Consider the following 15350-nt stretch of genomic DNA (forward strand, 5'->3'; position numbering starts at 1 on the left):
GTGGATTAAATATATTCAAGTAATCAGTATAAAATGGGGAGTTCATTTAATCTTAAGAGTAATTAGGATTGCAACTTCTGTTTGAAATTGCAGTGTTTCACATTCTCTAAATCACCATTCTCCCATATATAACAGAGATGTATTATTAACAATACTCATCGCCTGGTGGAGCTATGTGTGGCTAAATTGGCCCAAGACTGGTTTCCACTTCTAGAACTTCTTGCCATGGCCTTAAATCCTCATTGCAAATTCCATATCTACAATGGTACACGTCCGTGTGAATCAGTGTCCTCAAGTGCTCAGGTGCCTGAAGATGAACTTTTTGCTCGTTCTCCAGACCCTCGATCACCAAAAGTATGTTGATTTGTTACTTTCAAAATTAAACATTAAGATTTGTTTTGTTCTACTGCAGAACTTTAATCTCAATCTCTTATGAACACAGAAAAAGACTAATTTAATTATACTCTGAAAGGGATTTTGCATTATGGTTTGAATTCTTGATTTTATACCAAAACTGTTTTATTGTATTCTACTAGTGTTTAGTTTTTCTGTGTAGTAATAGTTGAGATCTGACAACTAAATATGGCTTTGAGACTTTTAATGAAACAGTATATAGCACTAGGAGCCTTTGCGTAGTCATAGTATTTCAGTTCAGTGCTTATGGTCCCCCCTCCATGTATAGTTAATCCCTATTATCTTTTACTCAACTAGAAATAGTCATAATTTGGTTAATAAAAGATATTTGTTTCATTTGTAATAGTAATAGAGAAAAATTATGACTGATTAGAAACCTCAGGTGTGGATAATAAAGCCATGATATTTTTTTTAACTCCAGAATAGGAATATGTTATATGCTTAATAATAAATCACAAAAGTAAAATAATAGAAATTATAAAATGGAAGCAGGAAGATAAAACTTTGAAATTTTACTAAAATATATAGTTAAAAATAAATTTCCTCAGGACAGGAACCAAAAGCTACGGAGAAACCCTGTCTCGAAAAATCAAAAAATAAATAAATAAATAAATTTCCTATAGCAGTGTAAACAGACTGTACTTTAGATTTTTTTACTATATACTTTTAAATTTATACTTTTATAATTTTAATTTCCTTTAGTAAGTGCTGCTAATACATAGTTTCTAAATATAAACTTTAAGGAAACTTTTTGAGATTCGTTTTTGTTTCATGTGCATGAATATTGCCTGCATGTATGTTTTTACACCATGCACAAACCTGGTGCCCTTCAGAGGCCAGAAGAAAGTAATGAATTCCCTGTAATCCACAATTCCCATGTGGGTGCTGGGAATTGAACCTAATTCATTTGTAAGAGCAGTCAGTGCTTAACGGCTGAGCTACCTACCTATCTAGTCCCTAGAGAGATACTTTTAAGATTTGGGATTTTTTTCCCCCTTCTCCTAATCAGCCAAGAAAAATTGAAAGTCAGAGGAATTTTGTGACTTTCATTGTTAAATCTTTATAAACTTTTTAAAAATTGATTATCAGGAGGTGGTGGTGCACACCTTTAATTCCAGCACTTGGGATGCAGAGGCAGGTGGATCTTTTGAGTTCCAGTACAGCCGGTGCTGTTACAGAAAACTTTTCTCAACTATCCCCACCCCCCACCCCCCACCCCGCAAAGAGCATGCACATTCTAGGCTATGGAATCATTTAAATATTTTTCTATGTAAGACTGGTTTGATGTTGCCAGTTCTAGGGTGGTATGTGTTGCCTCCTCCTGACCTCCACCCAAAGGTAGTGCACATGCATGCATACTGAACACTTAGAAACATAAAATCTCTTTTTTTAAAATATTTTTTTTATTTATTATCTATACAATATTCTACTTGTGTGTATGTCTGCAGGCCAGAAGAGGGCGCCAGACCTTATCACAGATGGTTGTGAGCCACCATGTGGTTGCCGGGAATTGAACTTGGGACCTTTGGAAGAGCAGGCAATACTCTTAAACACTGAGCCATCTCTCCAGCCCCTGAACATAAAATCTTAAAAGAGAAAGAATTACCTATTAAGTATATCAGCTCAGTAATCTCATTCTAGTTACTGAAGAAATAAAAAAAAAATACATAGCAAACATGTACTTTTTTACAAGTAATCACAAAAGAGATCTGGTGAGCTGAATAGAGGTTTGGGGGCTAGAGAGGTGGCTCAGTGGTTAAAGAGCACTTGTTGCTCTTGTGGAGAATCTGGGTTCAGTTCATAGCATCCACATGGTGATTCACAATATCCCTTAATTTTGACTCAAATGGACCTAATGTGCTCCTCTGGCCTCTGGCACCAGAAATGCCACATGGTGAAGTATATAAAGGGAAACACTCATACACGTAAAATAAATACTGAGAGTTTAATGACCTAGGATTGGTCATTAAAATAAAAGATAGAAAAATATTGAACTTACTGAAATATGACAGTGTCTAGTCTTAGAGAACTTAAAATTTCAATTGTTATAATTAGCTTATTGTATTTGTTCCCTTGGTTTCTTGAGAGATAGGGTTTCTCAGTGTATCCCTGGCTACCCTGGAACTCACACTTTAGGTCAGGTTGGCCTTGAACTCAGCGATTCCCTCCTGCCTTTGCCCTGGTACTGGGATTAAAGGTGAGCACCACCATTGCCCAATCAACAGAATCTGTATTCTACATTTCCTCTTTTTAAATTCAGCTGTAGGTTTTTTTTTTTTTTTGCCTAGGACATTAGTAGAGAAACTATTTTCTTCTCCCTCATTTAATTTCAAAACACGGCTTTTTAGAGGGTGGCAAGGTGTAAAAGGTTGTCTTGGGTATTTAGCTTTTTGATATATTGATCCCCCCCCCCCCCCCCCAAAACAGGGTTTCTCTGTGTCTTTGGTGCCTGTCCTGGAACTAGCTCTTGTAGACCAGGCTGGCCTCAAAACTCAGAGGTCCGCCTGCCTCTGCCTCCCAGTGCTGCGATTAAAGGAGTGCACCACCACTGTCCGGCTGATATATTTCTTTTGTGACCTTTCAGTTCATTTTGAGTTTTTTTAAATGGCAAACTTTATTAATAAGGTTAATAAGATTGGAATTGAATACATTTATGTAAATTAGCTAAAGAATCCAGAAGTGTAATAACACATACCATGGTATAATTGGGTTTTCCTGCCTCTCTCTCTCTCTCTCTCTCTCTCTCTCTCTCTCTCTCTCTCTCTCTCTCCCTCTCCCTCTCCCTCTCTCCCTCTCTCCCTCTCTCCCTCCCTCCCTTTCTCCTTTTGTTCCTCCTGCAGTGTATCAAACCTAAGCCTTTGCTCTCGGTAGCCAAGTGTTCAACTCCTGTGGCATGGGCTAGTTTTTAATTGACAGTTCATTTTTAGGCTTCAAGATTATTCTATTTATATGGAATTTTTTAAAAATATTTATTATGTATACAGCATTCCTTCCATGTATGTCTGCAGGCCAGAAGAGGGCACCAGACCTCATTACAGATGGTTGTGAGCCACCATATAGTTGCTGGGAATTGAACTCAGGACTTTTGGAAGAACAGTCATTGCTCTTAACCTCTGAGCCATCTCTCCAGCCCCCTTGATATGGAAATTTTAAATGCTTATAACTGTAATAAGAAATTGACTCAGTGAGTGACACATGCCATTGATCCCAGCACCCAGGAGTCAGAGGCAGGCAGATCTCTGAGTTCAATGCTTGCCTGGTCTTCAGAGGGAGTTCCAGGACAGCCGGGGCTGTATAGAGAAACCCTGTCTTGGAGTGAGGGGATTTACTTAGAATATTTTATACTAGATTGTTAAATAGCTTTTCCTTCATCTATTACTTGAGTATTTTAACCTCATAAATTATTTTAACATAGGTGTTTTTAGGTACTTAGGAAAGCCACATTCTCTTACAGTGTGTGATTGCTGAGACAAAACATGGATTTAATTCCCCAGTAGCAAAGCTGATGCATTGTTTCTGTAATGTAAATTCATGCTTGCTGTTTACTCTTCATCACAAGTGGATTACTGTGAATGACTTGACATTAATTGGTTTTAATATATCAGTCAAAATAGTACTTTTTCTTAGAAGCCAAAAAGTAAACTTTCTTACTTTAATTGCAGGGTTGGCTAGTGGACCTCCTCAACAAATTTGGCACATTAAATGGATTCCAGATATTGCACGATCGTTTTATTAATGGATCAGCATTAAATGTTCAGATAATTGCAGCCCTTATTAAGTAAGTTAGATCTTAAAATGAAATGTTCAGTGTTCTTAATCATTTCTGGTTTTATTTTGGTTCAGTTAAGAAATGGAGTAATTGGGGCTGGAGAGATATCTCAATGGCTAAGTGACTGTTCTTTCAGATGACCTGATTCTAATGCATGGTTCACAATTGTCTGTGACGTCAACTCCAGGTGATCTGATATCTCTGACTTCTTGAGGGTACTTGTATTCAAATGCACATGTTCAATCTAAATTAAAATATACACATGTATGCACACAAAAATTTAAAGAGAAATAGTTCAAGTTAAGATTTTTATTACTTGTTAATTGGATGTTTTTAAAAATAATACATGTACTATGAGAATCTACTAAATTTGATTTTAAGAAATTGAGTATTTACAGGAGTTTTCTATTTTATTTCAGACCATTTGGACAGTGCTATGAATTTATCACTCTGAACACAGTGAAAAAATACTTCCTTCCAATAATAGAAATGGTTCCACAGTTTTTGGAAAACTTAACTGATGAAGAACTGAAGAAAGAAGCAAAGAATGAAGCCAAAAACGATGCTCTTTCAATGATTATTAAATCTTTGAAGAATTTAGCCTCCCGGGTTCCTGGACAAGAAGAAACTGTAAAGAACTTAGAAATATTTAGGTTAAAAATGATACTTAGGTAAGTTTCTTATCTTTGGAAATAATCATGTACATGAATTTTTTAGAATCAAATCAAAACTGAATTTCTCCTACAGGTTATTGCAGATTTCTTCTTTCAATGGAAAGATGAATGCACTGAATGAAGTTAACAAGGTAATTTCTAGTGTGTCATACTATACCCATCGGCATGGCAATCCTGAGGAAGAAGAGTGGCTCACAGCAGAGAGGATGGCTGTGAGTTCTTTCACTTTTCCTTTTTTTTTCTTTTTTTAGTATATAAATAAATAAATCTAGAATGACTGTTACTCAAATTAGTAATGTTAACGTTCAAATTAAAGTTGTAAATTGAATGTTTTGATTAATTTATAAGATTGTTAATCTCAAACTTTCTAAAATAGCATAATTATTGGTGGTTGATCTTGTGTTCAATAAATTTCTTGTTCAATATCATTTTATTGCAAGTTTTTCAGTAAATTGGGAAATTGATTAAAAGAGAACGCAAGATATAATATTTGAACATAATTGAAGCAAGGGGGCCTGTTCATATGACCAATTCCAGTTAATGACTTGAAAACATGAAATACACAGGTGGGTGTGGTGGTGTACAATTGAATCTCAGAACTGGGGAGGCAGAGGTAGGAAGATTTGCTACAAGCTTAAGGCTAGTTAGGGCCACGTATTGAGACTGTCATATATATATATATACATACATACATACATACATGTACATATATATAAACACACGAGAATAATATATATGAGAATGAGAACTACATAAATTACTGTTTTATCCCAATTTTGAGAATTTGTTTTTATAGTGCTTGTCGTGTATTTATCAAATATTTAGAAAACTATTTCCCTTATATATTTCGTGTATTACAGCTTTAGTGAATAAACTGCCATTTAAATTAGAAAACCCATGTTCCTTGGGTACATGTAGACAGTCATGAGACACCTGTAGCAAACCAAAAACTTTATCTCCATGGCTCCCTTCTGTTAATAGGGGAAACAATTGAAATGATTTTTAAAAACTATCGAAAGGTTAGAGAGAGAATTCAGTGAAGCCTTGAGTTCAGTTGTTAACCAAAAAATAAGGATATTTAGATATTTAGACCTTGTCCCTGGGTGAAGAGGCCAGGTGATAGATGTCTAATTTTGTGTATGCCAAGTGCCTGTCTGCATTGGGAATGTTGTTGATCCTTGAGCTGTGTGACTGACTCATTCTAGAACATACAGAAAATGGCATTAAATGCCTAAAAATTTTTGTAGTAGTTGACAGTTCTCTCTCTCTCTCACACACACACACACACACACACACTCTTGTTGTATTTTAGGAAAAAGACTCCTTTAAGAAGTTGGGAATTTTTAAAACTTGTCCCTTAGTAGTAAAAATCTCCTATTGAAGGCACATTTTGGGCCCAACTCAGTATTCTCCGGTTGAATACTGTAGAGTCATAACTGTGTGAAATATCTTTTTTTATAATCTTGAGTCTTACTTTATTCCTTTTGAAGTTTGATAAATGACAGTCTAGCTGCAGCCTAGCTTAACATAGTATTATGGATGGGTACAGATAAAGGAAGCATGTAGACTTGATTCAGATTCCAGTGTCAGTATCTGTAAACCTGTATTACACTAAGACAGTGTATCTCTCACTTGGATAAAAGTCTTTTTAAAAGTATCTTTTGATCTAAGATTAAAACCATTCTGGGGCAGTATTAGAATTAGTGTAAGGAACTCAAAAATACCAAAGTTGGCCTTATGCTCATTCTACCTAAACCTTAAGTGTTTTATTGCATTTAAATGATATTTTTGTGAGTTAAATGCTGTTATTTATAATCTTTTTAATGACGTGAGTATAACTTAATGGAAGATACTCTGATAAATTAATGTCAGGTATGGTAGCTCACAACTTTAATCCCAGCAGTTGGGATGGAGGTAGAGGCAGGAGAATAACACATTCAAGACTAGCCTATGCTCTTTATCAGGATTCCATTTCAGGGTTAAACACTATAGAGTTTTTTTAAAGTAATATTCGATGATAATGCATACTTGCACTCTATTTTGTAAATAAGCTTTAGGATTCCTACACATTGTTTACATTATATGAATGGTACTTTCAAAAAGTTTTGTTTTAATTTTGAAACCTGTTTTTTAAATTACATTTAGGAATGGATACAACAGAACAATATTTTATCTATAGTTTTACGAGATAGTCTTCATCAACCACAGTATGTAGAGAAGCTAGAAAAGATTCTTCGTTTTGTCATCAAAGAAAAAGCTCTGACCTTGCAAGATCTTGATAATATCTGGGCTGCACAGGTAAGGATCTTGAAAACTTTACCCTAAAATTGTCAGTAATGATTAAAATATGCAAGAATTCATATTTGGTAAAAGTTAAAGAGGCAAAAAGTAAAATAATAGGGAAGCTGAATATGCTTGTGTATATCTGCAATCTCAGCACATGGGAAGTAGAAAATAGAATCAGGAGTTGAAAACTAGCCTGGGCTACAAAGCAAGATTCTGACCCAGAAGACAAGGGGTAGGGAAACAGATAACCCAGTCCAATGTGTGTTATTTATGGCATTAAAATCTTAGTATATTCAATAAACTGTAATTAAAAAGTTAAGGCGGGGGTGGCACACACCTTTAATTCCAACACTCTGGAAGCAGAGGCAGGTGGATCTTTATGAGTTCAAGGCCAGCCTGGTTTACAGAGCAAGTTCCAGGACAGCCAGGGGTACACAGAGCAATCCTATGTGAATAAACAAACAAGTTGATTGGAATTTCCAAAGTACATATTAACTATGTATATGCAGAAATGGAATTGTGACATTTTAGGTCTAAAGAATTTTAAGCATTTTATGCATTGATTAAATGGAGATTATGATAAAGTTTTCCTGATGGTCATCAGCAGTCAGTGTATATGTTTCTGTTAGTCACAGTCTAGTGTGCTATGATCTTTGTTTATATTTTTCAATAGGCAGGGAAACATGAAGCCATTGTGAAGAATGTACATGATCTACTGGCCAAATTGGCATGGGATTTTTCTCCTGAACAACTTGATCATCTTTTTGATTGCTTTAAGGTAATTATTAACACAGCAAGGTTGTTAACATTTTAATTTTAAATAGAATTGATTTATTAAAACTACAAGCTGTTTTTAGTCAACAAATAATCAAAATCTCTCATAAGGACATTCTCTGATTTGAAGGACTTTATCTGATGTGAAGGATTTTGCCAGTGTTGTTTGTTTGTTTGCCTAGAGAACTTGATTTTCATTTTTACAATAGTGCTAATAGCCCTAATAAGGACTCTCATTCCTTTTCAAAACTCATTTGAATTTTATCATTTGGATTTTCTTTCCTATTCTGTATTTTGGAAATAGATTGAAGTAAACTTTAGAAAAGTAGGAAAGGATGATTATGAGAAATGTAAGAGATGACAAGAAAAGGAATAGCAAATACTATGGCATTTTAGGGATATATACTCAGGTAAAGCATAACGTAATAGAAATGTAACAGGGTTGTGCTAAGATCATTACAGTTATATTCACATCGGTCCCGTTATTTAGTGTTAGCAATCTTCATCAGTTGCTGAGACTCAGTGAAAGCTTAATTGGTAAGTGAACTTGTGGATTAATAGTATAAGACATGACAGTGTTCACAAAGGAGAGGGCTTATTAACAATTGACATTAGATCACCAAGTGTTACTACTAAAAATAGTGATTCTGACTGGGAATATAAGTTGCTGTAACACTTTGGAAGGTTAAGCGTTGTTTCTGATGAGGTACAATATTCTGGAAATAGTATAGCACAGCAGTAGAATGCTTTTATATTAGCTACAAATGGCTATGTATAGAGGATATATAAGGGATGTCCATTTAATGAAATACTCCATGGCAGTGGGAATAAGCAAACTGGATGAATATCATTGACAGAACATTGAAGAAGGACTAAAACCACCTAATAATCTCTACCTTGAATAAAGTAGCATAAATGTCAGAAATAGTTCCAGATGGCTCCTTGGGTTCTGTTTGCCTCGTGTGGTTTTTAATATAGGTAATGGTTATGTTTATGTCTACACTGGGTCCTCATATACATACATGCCTGCATGTATGCCTACATGCCAGAAGAGGGCATCAGATCTCATAGATGGTTGTGAGCCACCATGTGGTTGTAGTTGATTTTAGGACCTCTGGAAGACTAGCTAGCACTTTTAACTTCTGGGCCATCTCTTCAACCGTAGACTGGGTACTCTTTAATGAAACATGTTTACATCTTGTTTTATGTATAATCCCTCTACCCCAGGCATATTGTGTTATGTCAGTTACTAGGTACAAGGCCTCGAAGACCTTTTTAGTTTTTTTGAGGCAGGGTTTCTCTGTATTCTTGGCTGTCCTGTCCTGGAACTCAGTCTGTAAACCAGACTGGCCTCAAACACAGAGATCCACCTGCCCCTGCCTCTCTCGAGTTCTGGTATTAAAAGCATGTCCCACCACCACAACCTGGCTCTAGAAGTCCATATTTTCAGTAATGTCAGTTGTAAATCTGTGTCTTGAAAATATCACTGATTTGAAGGGAACAAAGTATAAAATTAATGTTTTTGTGCTTTTAAATTTCATCTTACACATTTCACACATACAAAGATAAACTTGCTGTATATATATTTTTCCATCTTTTGATCTATGTTAGACAGCTGAGGAAATAATGTAATCAGTTATTGTGAATGCCCTAAAGTTAATAGTCATTCATCCTTAATGTTGAAATGACTTCTAAAATGGTGGTGATACCTAACCAGTGACATATTTATACGAAGGAAGGAAATAGAACAATTGTTATTACATCCCCTGGGTCTTCTTCCTCCCAGAATAATCTTTAGATGATTCCTTAATGAATGATTCCTTTTTGGATTAATAAATGCTTATCAAGAACTTGGTAAATAACAAGCACTTTTGTTTTGTTTTGAGTTTGGTATCTCACTGTTTATCCCTGGCTGGCTTGGAACTCAGTAGGTAGACCATGATGTTCCCGAATTCAAATCTACTATAACACAAACCCTAAAAAAGAAGAGAAAACCAAATATGAATTTTCTTGTCATTTAAATGTCTTTCTAGGCCAGTTGGACAAATGCAAGTAAAAAACAACGTGAAAAGCTCCTTGAGCTGATTCGTCGTCTTGCAGAAGATGATAAAGATGGTGTGATGGCTCATAAAGTGTTGAACCTTCTGTGGAATCTAGCCCACAGTGATGATGTGCCTGTAGATATCATGGACCTGGCTCTCAGTGCTCATATCAAAATACTAGATTATAGTTGCTCCCAGGTAAGGGGGTGCTGCTTGGCTTGGTTTTGTGACTTTTCTGCTCCTTCAGTGTTAAAATGGCTTAAATATGTGATAATTTTAGGTTATTCTGGTATTATCTTTTAAATGGTTCATTTAGGACTGACTGCCTTTTATTTATTTAATGCAAAATGTTACGTTTTGCAGAGTTTTCATTCATTCTTGCTTAGTAATTACAAATGGCTTACAAATAAACACTTGGGAAGATTTCCCAACTTGTCTGTATTTGCCTGCAAGGTTGGAATTTCCATCAATGGGTCACCTAAGTGGTTTTGAAAGAATGTGTACAGATTCGTTTTACAGTGCATTTCAAGTTTGTAATCCTGTTTAAATACACAAAAATAGGAAGGATTAACAAACTCCTACTTGGAAACCAAAAGAAGACAGAAGTGCAGTTGGGACAGAACCTATAAGAAACATGAAATCAATTGGTCAAACTATAGATGATTGTCAACAAAAATAATATGGGCCCTCAAGTCTTTCTGTTTATGCTAGAGGAATCCTAAAATAATCTGTGAAAGTCTGCCTTTCTTAATTTCTCTATAATAATATTTTATGAATCATATGAATCTCTTTGGGAAAAACTACAAGCAGTACGTCATTTACTAATAATGTTGTTACATATATGGTAAAGGAATATTAGTTTCAAATAGATCCTAGACTATTAAAGCTGGGTTAGGGGCTTTGGAGATGAAATGTTTTTATTTGCTCATAAAAGATTTCATCAGGGTGTTACATGATTCTATGATGAGGTAAAACCTCTTAATTTAATACATTAAAACTCAAACCTGACAAGTTTTAAACAATACTGAATGTACGTAGTTATTTTGGTCTTTTACTTTTTAGAGTTTGGTAGTAAATGTAAAGTTAAGACAACTGAGAGCACTTTTTTTACTTACAATTATAGAAAGTTAAAGTATTTATCATGTTTATCTTATAAGAAAAACTGATTTTCTGATTCCATGGATAATTGAAATTTAGCTTAATTTCACTGTGATGTACATTTATCTATAAATACTCCAACTTAGAGTTCTTCTGAGTATTGATATATATAAAATATTGAAATTGTTTAAGGATCGGGACACACAAAAGATTCAGTGGATAGATCGCTTTATAGAAGAACTTCGCACAAATGACAAATGGGTCATTCCTGCACTGAAACAAATTAGAGAAATTTGTAGTTTGTTTGGTGAAGCACCTCAAAATTTGAGGTAAGACTTTTAAAACTAAACAATATGAATATTTTTATTTTTATGTTTTGTTAATAAATTTTACTTGGTAAAAGCAAATTTTTTAAGAAAATTAATGGGGACTGGAGAGATGGCTCAGTAGTGGTTAAGAATTCTGAATGCTCTTCCATAGGTCCTGAGTTCAATTCCCAGCAACTACATGGTGACTCACAACCATCTATAGTGGGATCTGATGCCCTCTTCTCAAATAAAGATGTACATGCAAATAGAGTACCCATATACATAAATAAATCTTTTAAAAAAATTTAATGGAGTGACAGGAAACAGAGAAGGCCTCATTTGGAACAAAAAAAAAAAACCTTTGTCATTCCTACCTCCTTTGTTTCATTGATGAGGAAAGTGGTCAGAATCGAGGTGATACTGCTATTTCAGGCTGTCACATGATAGTTTTCAAAAAAGTTTCTTAGTAAATTTTTAAAGTTGATTTAGAAGATTGAATTATAGAGAAATTTAAATGATAGTAGATGACATGATAAAGCACTGAACTTTTTAATATCAGTCTTTAAATATACTCTTTTAGGCCAGGCATGGTGGTGCCCAACCATTCAGGAAACAGAGTTCGATAGATTTCTGTGGGTCAAGGCCAGGGTGGTTTATACAGTTCAGGCCAGCCAGGATGAAATAGTGAGACGTTATTTCAAATAAACAAAATTAGGAACTAGAGAAATGGTACAGAGGTTAAGAGTACTGGATACTCTTTCAGAGAACTCAACTTCAGCTCAAGACCATCTGTAACTCCATTTCAGGGAATTCCATACCCACTTCTTGCTTCAGTAGGGACTGCACATACATGTTGCCCAGATAGATATAAATGTAGGCAAACACTCATGTAATGAAAATAAATATTTTTAAAAGAAGAAACAAAGTAGGTTAGTGAGCGAAATATCTGATTCCAAAATCTGCTTAATGAAATGAGTTGCCCTCTTCCTTCTTTCTGGAAACAGAGGTGGAGTAGTTGGCATAGAAATAAAGAACTGAGTATAGTGGTACCAATATTCATAAATCAAATGTGAACAATACAGTCATTTAATCTTGGGAGCATTCTCTAATCGCTTTCTCTGTGTAATAGATACAAATTGGCCGGGGGGTTATGTTTGTTAGTCTATTTTGAGTGTGTTTGGCCCAGTGTACATAACACCACTTGACCTTTATCAAATCTATTGCTTCCAGGTAAACATTGTATTCAGCTACTCTCCCAGAAATTAATGACTTTATCTATACTAGAATAGTAGTAGCTATAAAAATTGACTAGCTTCAGAGAATGTGACAAAAGAAATTGGAAAGTAGTTATCTTTCTGGTGACAAGAACAACTTAGCGACAAACCAAATGTTCCCAGTGTATAACTTTACATAGCTAATACTTTTTTTTTTACTTTTTATATTTTGGTGGGTATAGGGAATGGGGATTGATGTTACACTGTGTGGCAGTTGAAGTACAACCTTTAAGGGGGTCAGTTCTCACCTTGCACAATGAGAATAATGAGGATCAGATTCAGGTTTTCAAACTGGGTGTCAAGTAACTTTTCCTCCTTAGCCATCTCTCTAACCTAAAAAAATTTATAAAAACATTATTAACTAGCAATTACAATGCTATAGTTATACAAAGAAGTTTAGATTTTTGTAATTTTTAAATAACCCTGTGTCCTAACACAAATGCTTTGCTACTATCATATTATGAGAGTAGATAGTCATTGAAACAGGCTCCTTTTGAAGTAAAGAGAAATCTGATGCTTGAATTTCAAGTAATCAATATATTTCTGGGTTTGATACATAAATTTCTTTTAAATTGCCTAATATTGTCATTGAAGGAACTAAATGAGCAAAACAGGCTTTTGAATTTTTTTAATTGGTAGCTTGGAATTTAGTTGTAAGAAACTCTTGATTGCAACAGAATTTAATTGCCTAATTATATTGTTAAGTTCTTCTCGTTTCAGTCAAACTCAGCGAAGTTCCCATGTATTTTATCGTCATGACTTAATCAATCAACTTCAGCACAATCATGCCCTAGTTACTTTGGTAGCAGAAAACCTTGCAACTTACATGGAAAGCATGAGACTGTATGCCAGAGGTATGTACTTATTGTAAGATAACTGAATGATGGCAAGTAACAGTAATTGTTTTTCATTAATTACCTTAGGAATAGCACTTAATATTAAAAAACCTCAAGATAGTTTATGAATTCTTATTTTGATGTAAGATACACATTGACTTCCAGATCTTCTATAATCTTAAACATCAGTCTAGGGTTGAAAGCTTTTTATCCAGTATTTGCCTTCCCCGGTTAAATATAGTTTCTTTTTCTCTCTACTTGGAGCTCTGCCAGTCACTGCTAAGAATCTTAGGACCTTTTGGATATGTATGTACCTGTTTTGTTTTTTTACTACACCACCATTCACCTTTTAAGAAAAATGTTTTCTGTAAACTGAGCGATGGTGGCGCACGCCTTTAATTCCAGTACTCGGGAGGCAGAGGCAGGTGGATCTCTGGGAGTTCGAGGCCAGCCTGGTCTACAAGAGCTAGTGCCAGGACAGGCACCAAAGCTACAGAGAAACCCTGTCTCGAAAAACAAAAACAAAAACAAAAAAAATGGTTTCTGTAAGCTTTTTTTCCTGTAAGCCTTATGTCAACATTTCGCCTTCTAAAAACACAGCTGTGTCAGAACTTTTCACTAGTGTGCTTCTTGGTACATGGTCTCTATCTTATGCCAAATTTATAGTTCAGCACTCCCAAAAGAAATCAGAACCATGTCATAGGTTCTGATTTGTTCCCATAGCCATAGAGAACTTTATATAGTATCTGTAGCATAAATTTCTATTTGGTATTAATAGCAAAAACACAGAGTCAGGTATAGAGGTTAATGCTGAAGATCAGAGAAGCAGAGCTGCTAGTCCCTAGAGAGTTCTACTAATGCTTAGACCAAAAGGGCAATTCTGTGTTCAGACTGCATGCCTTCTCAGACTGCAGTGAGCTCCTGTCTCCTCCCACCTTATATTCCCCTCTGCCCAGCCATATCACTCCTGTGTCCAGCTCCTTAGTACTGGGATTAAAGGCGTGTGATCACACCTTTGTGTGAGCTGTGTTTCTCTTTGATACTGGATCAATTTTTTGTATCCCAGGATGGCCTCTGTCTTACTTGTTCTGGGTCAGGTGTGTGCCACCACTATCTGACCTCTAGTAGCTTAGCTTTGCACTCTGTCAGACAAGCTTCATTTGTTAAACCACAAACAAAATATCACTACAAGTATCAGCACTATAGTCTGAATTAGGCATGGTTCCTATATATACCATTCATTTGAAACTTTATAGGACCTACAGTGATGTATATTAAAAATGAGGCTTTTGTAACCCTATTTCAGTAGAATGGACTTAGCACTGAATGAAATTCATGGTGCTTATAAACCACCAAACTTTTTTTAACATTAAAAATTCAGAGCTGTGCAGTGATGGTGCATACCTTTAATCTCAGCACTCAGGAAGCAGAGACAGGTGGATCTCTGAGTTCGAGGACAGCCTGATCTACAAAAAATACAAAACTAAAAAAAAAAAAACAAATAAATTAGACAAACATAATAAGAAAGCAATTCTTAAGATAGCCCTGCTGATTTTGTTAACCCTGCTCTTAAATTTCTCCCTTTTGGGCCAGGAAACAGTTAAAAAATCAGGCTACTGAGTACACTAAATGGTGATCTTTGATCATTTTAGTCTTAAGGTCCTTCTCATCATCACATTGAAAGCCACATAGGTATACAGCTGTATGGTCTAAATGTTCTATACCAAAGAAAGCCAAAATCAGTGAGAAGTAGGTCATAAGCACTATACACAGACATTCAAATGTTGGGATTTAGTTAATCAGAGTTTTTATATGATCTCTTTGGTGATTCAGAGCCATTGTAATTGTCAACACAGTCTTTGCTCCAGGGTAAGA

At 35.2% G+C, this 15350-nt stretch overlaps 1 protein-coding gene across 5 annotated transcripts in view; it reads left to right on the forward strand.

The window, feature by feature from the left end:
* Positions 1 to 15350, forward strand: part of LOC121444912 (probable ubiquitin carboxyl-terminal hydrolase FAF-X) — a 112818-nt gene that overhangs the window by 36607 nt on the left and 60861 nt on the right. For 3 of the 5 annotated variants that reach the window (XM_041646850.1, XM_041646849.1, XM_041646852.1), the window contains exons 6-14: positions 136 to 354; positions 4077 to 4192; positions 4603 to 4854; positions 4931 to 5069; positions 7003 to 7155; positions 7817 to 7921; positions 9951 to 10157; positions 11250 to 11386; positions 13345 to 13493. In XM_041646850.1, the coding sequence (XP_041502784.1) occupies positions 136 to 354; positions 4077 to 4192; positions 4603 to 4854; positions 4931 to 5069; positions 7003 to 7155; positions 7817 to 7921; positions 9951 to 10157; positions 11250 to 11386; positions 13345 to 13493 (1477 nt within the window). The remainder of the gene's footprint in view (positions 1 to 135; positions 355 to 4076; positions 4193 to 4602; positions 4855 to 4930; positions 5070 to 7002; positions 7156 to 7816; positions 7922 to 9950; positions 10158 to 11249; positions 11387 to 13344; positions 13494 to 15350) is intronic. The other 2 variants (XM_041646851.1, XM_041646854.1) reach the window with 1 other exon arrangement.

The sequence above is a fragment of the Microtus oregoni genome, unplaced genomic scaffold (assembly GCF_018167655.1).
Source record: "Microtus oregoni isolate MIOR12 unplaced genomic scaffold, Mior012 000147F_ref0000457, whole genome shotgun sequence".
Classification (NCBI taxonomy): domain Eukaryota; kingdom Metazoa; phylum Chordata; class Mammalia; order Rodentia; family Cricetidae; genus Microtus; species Microtus oregoni.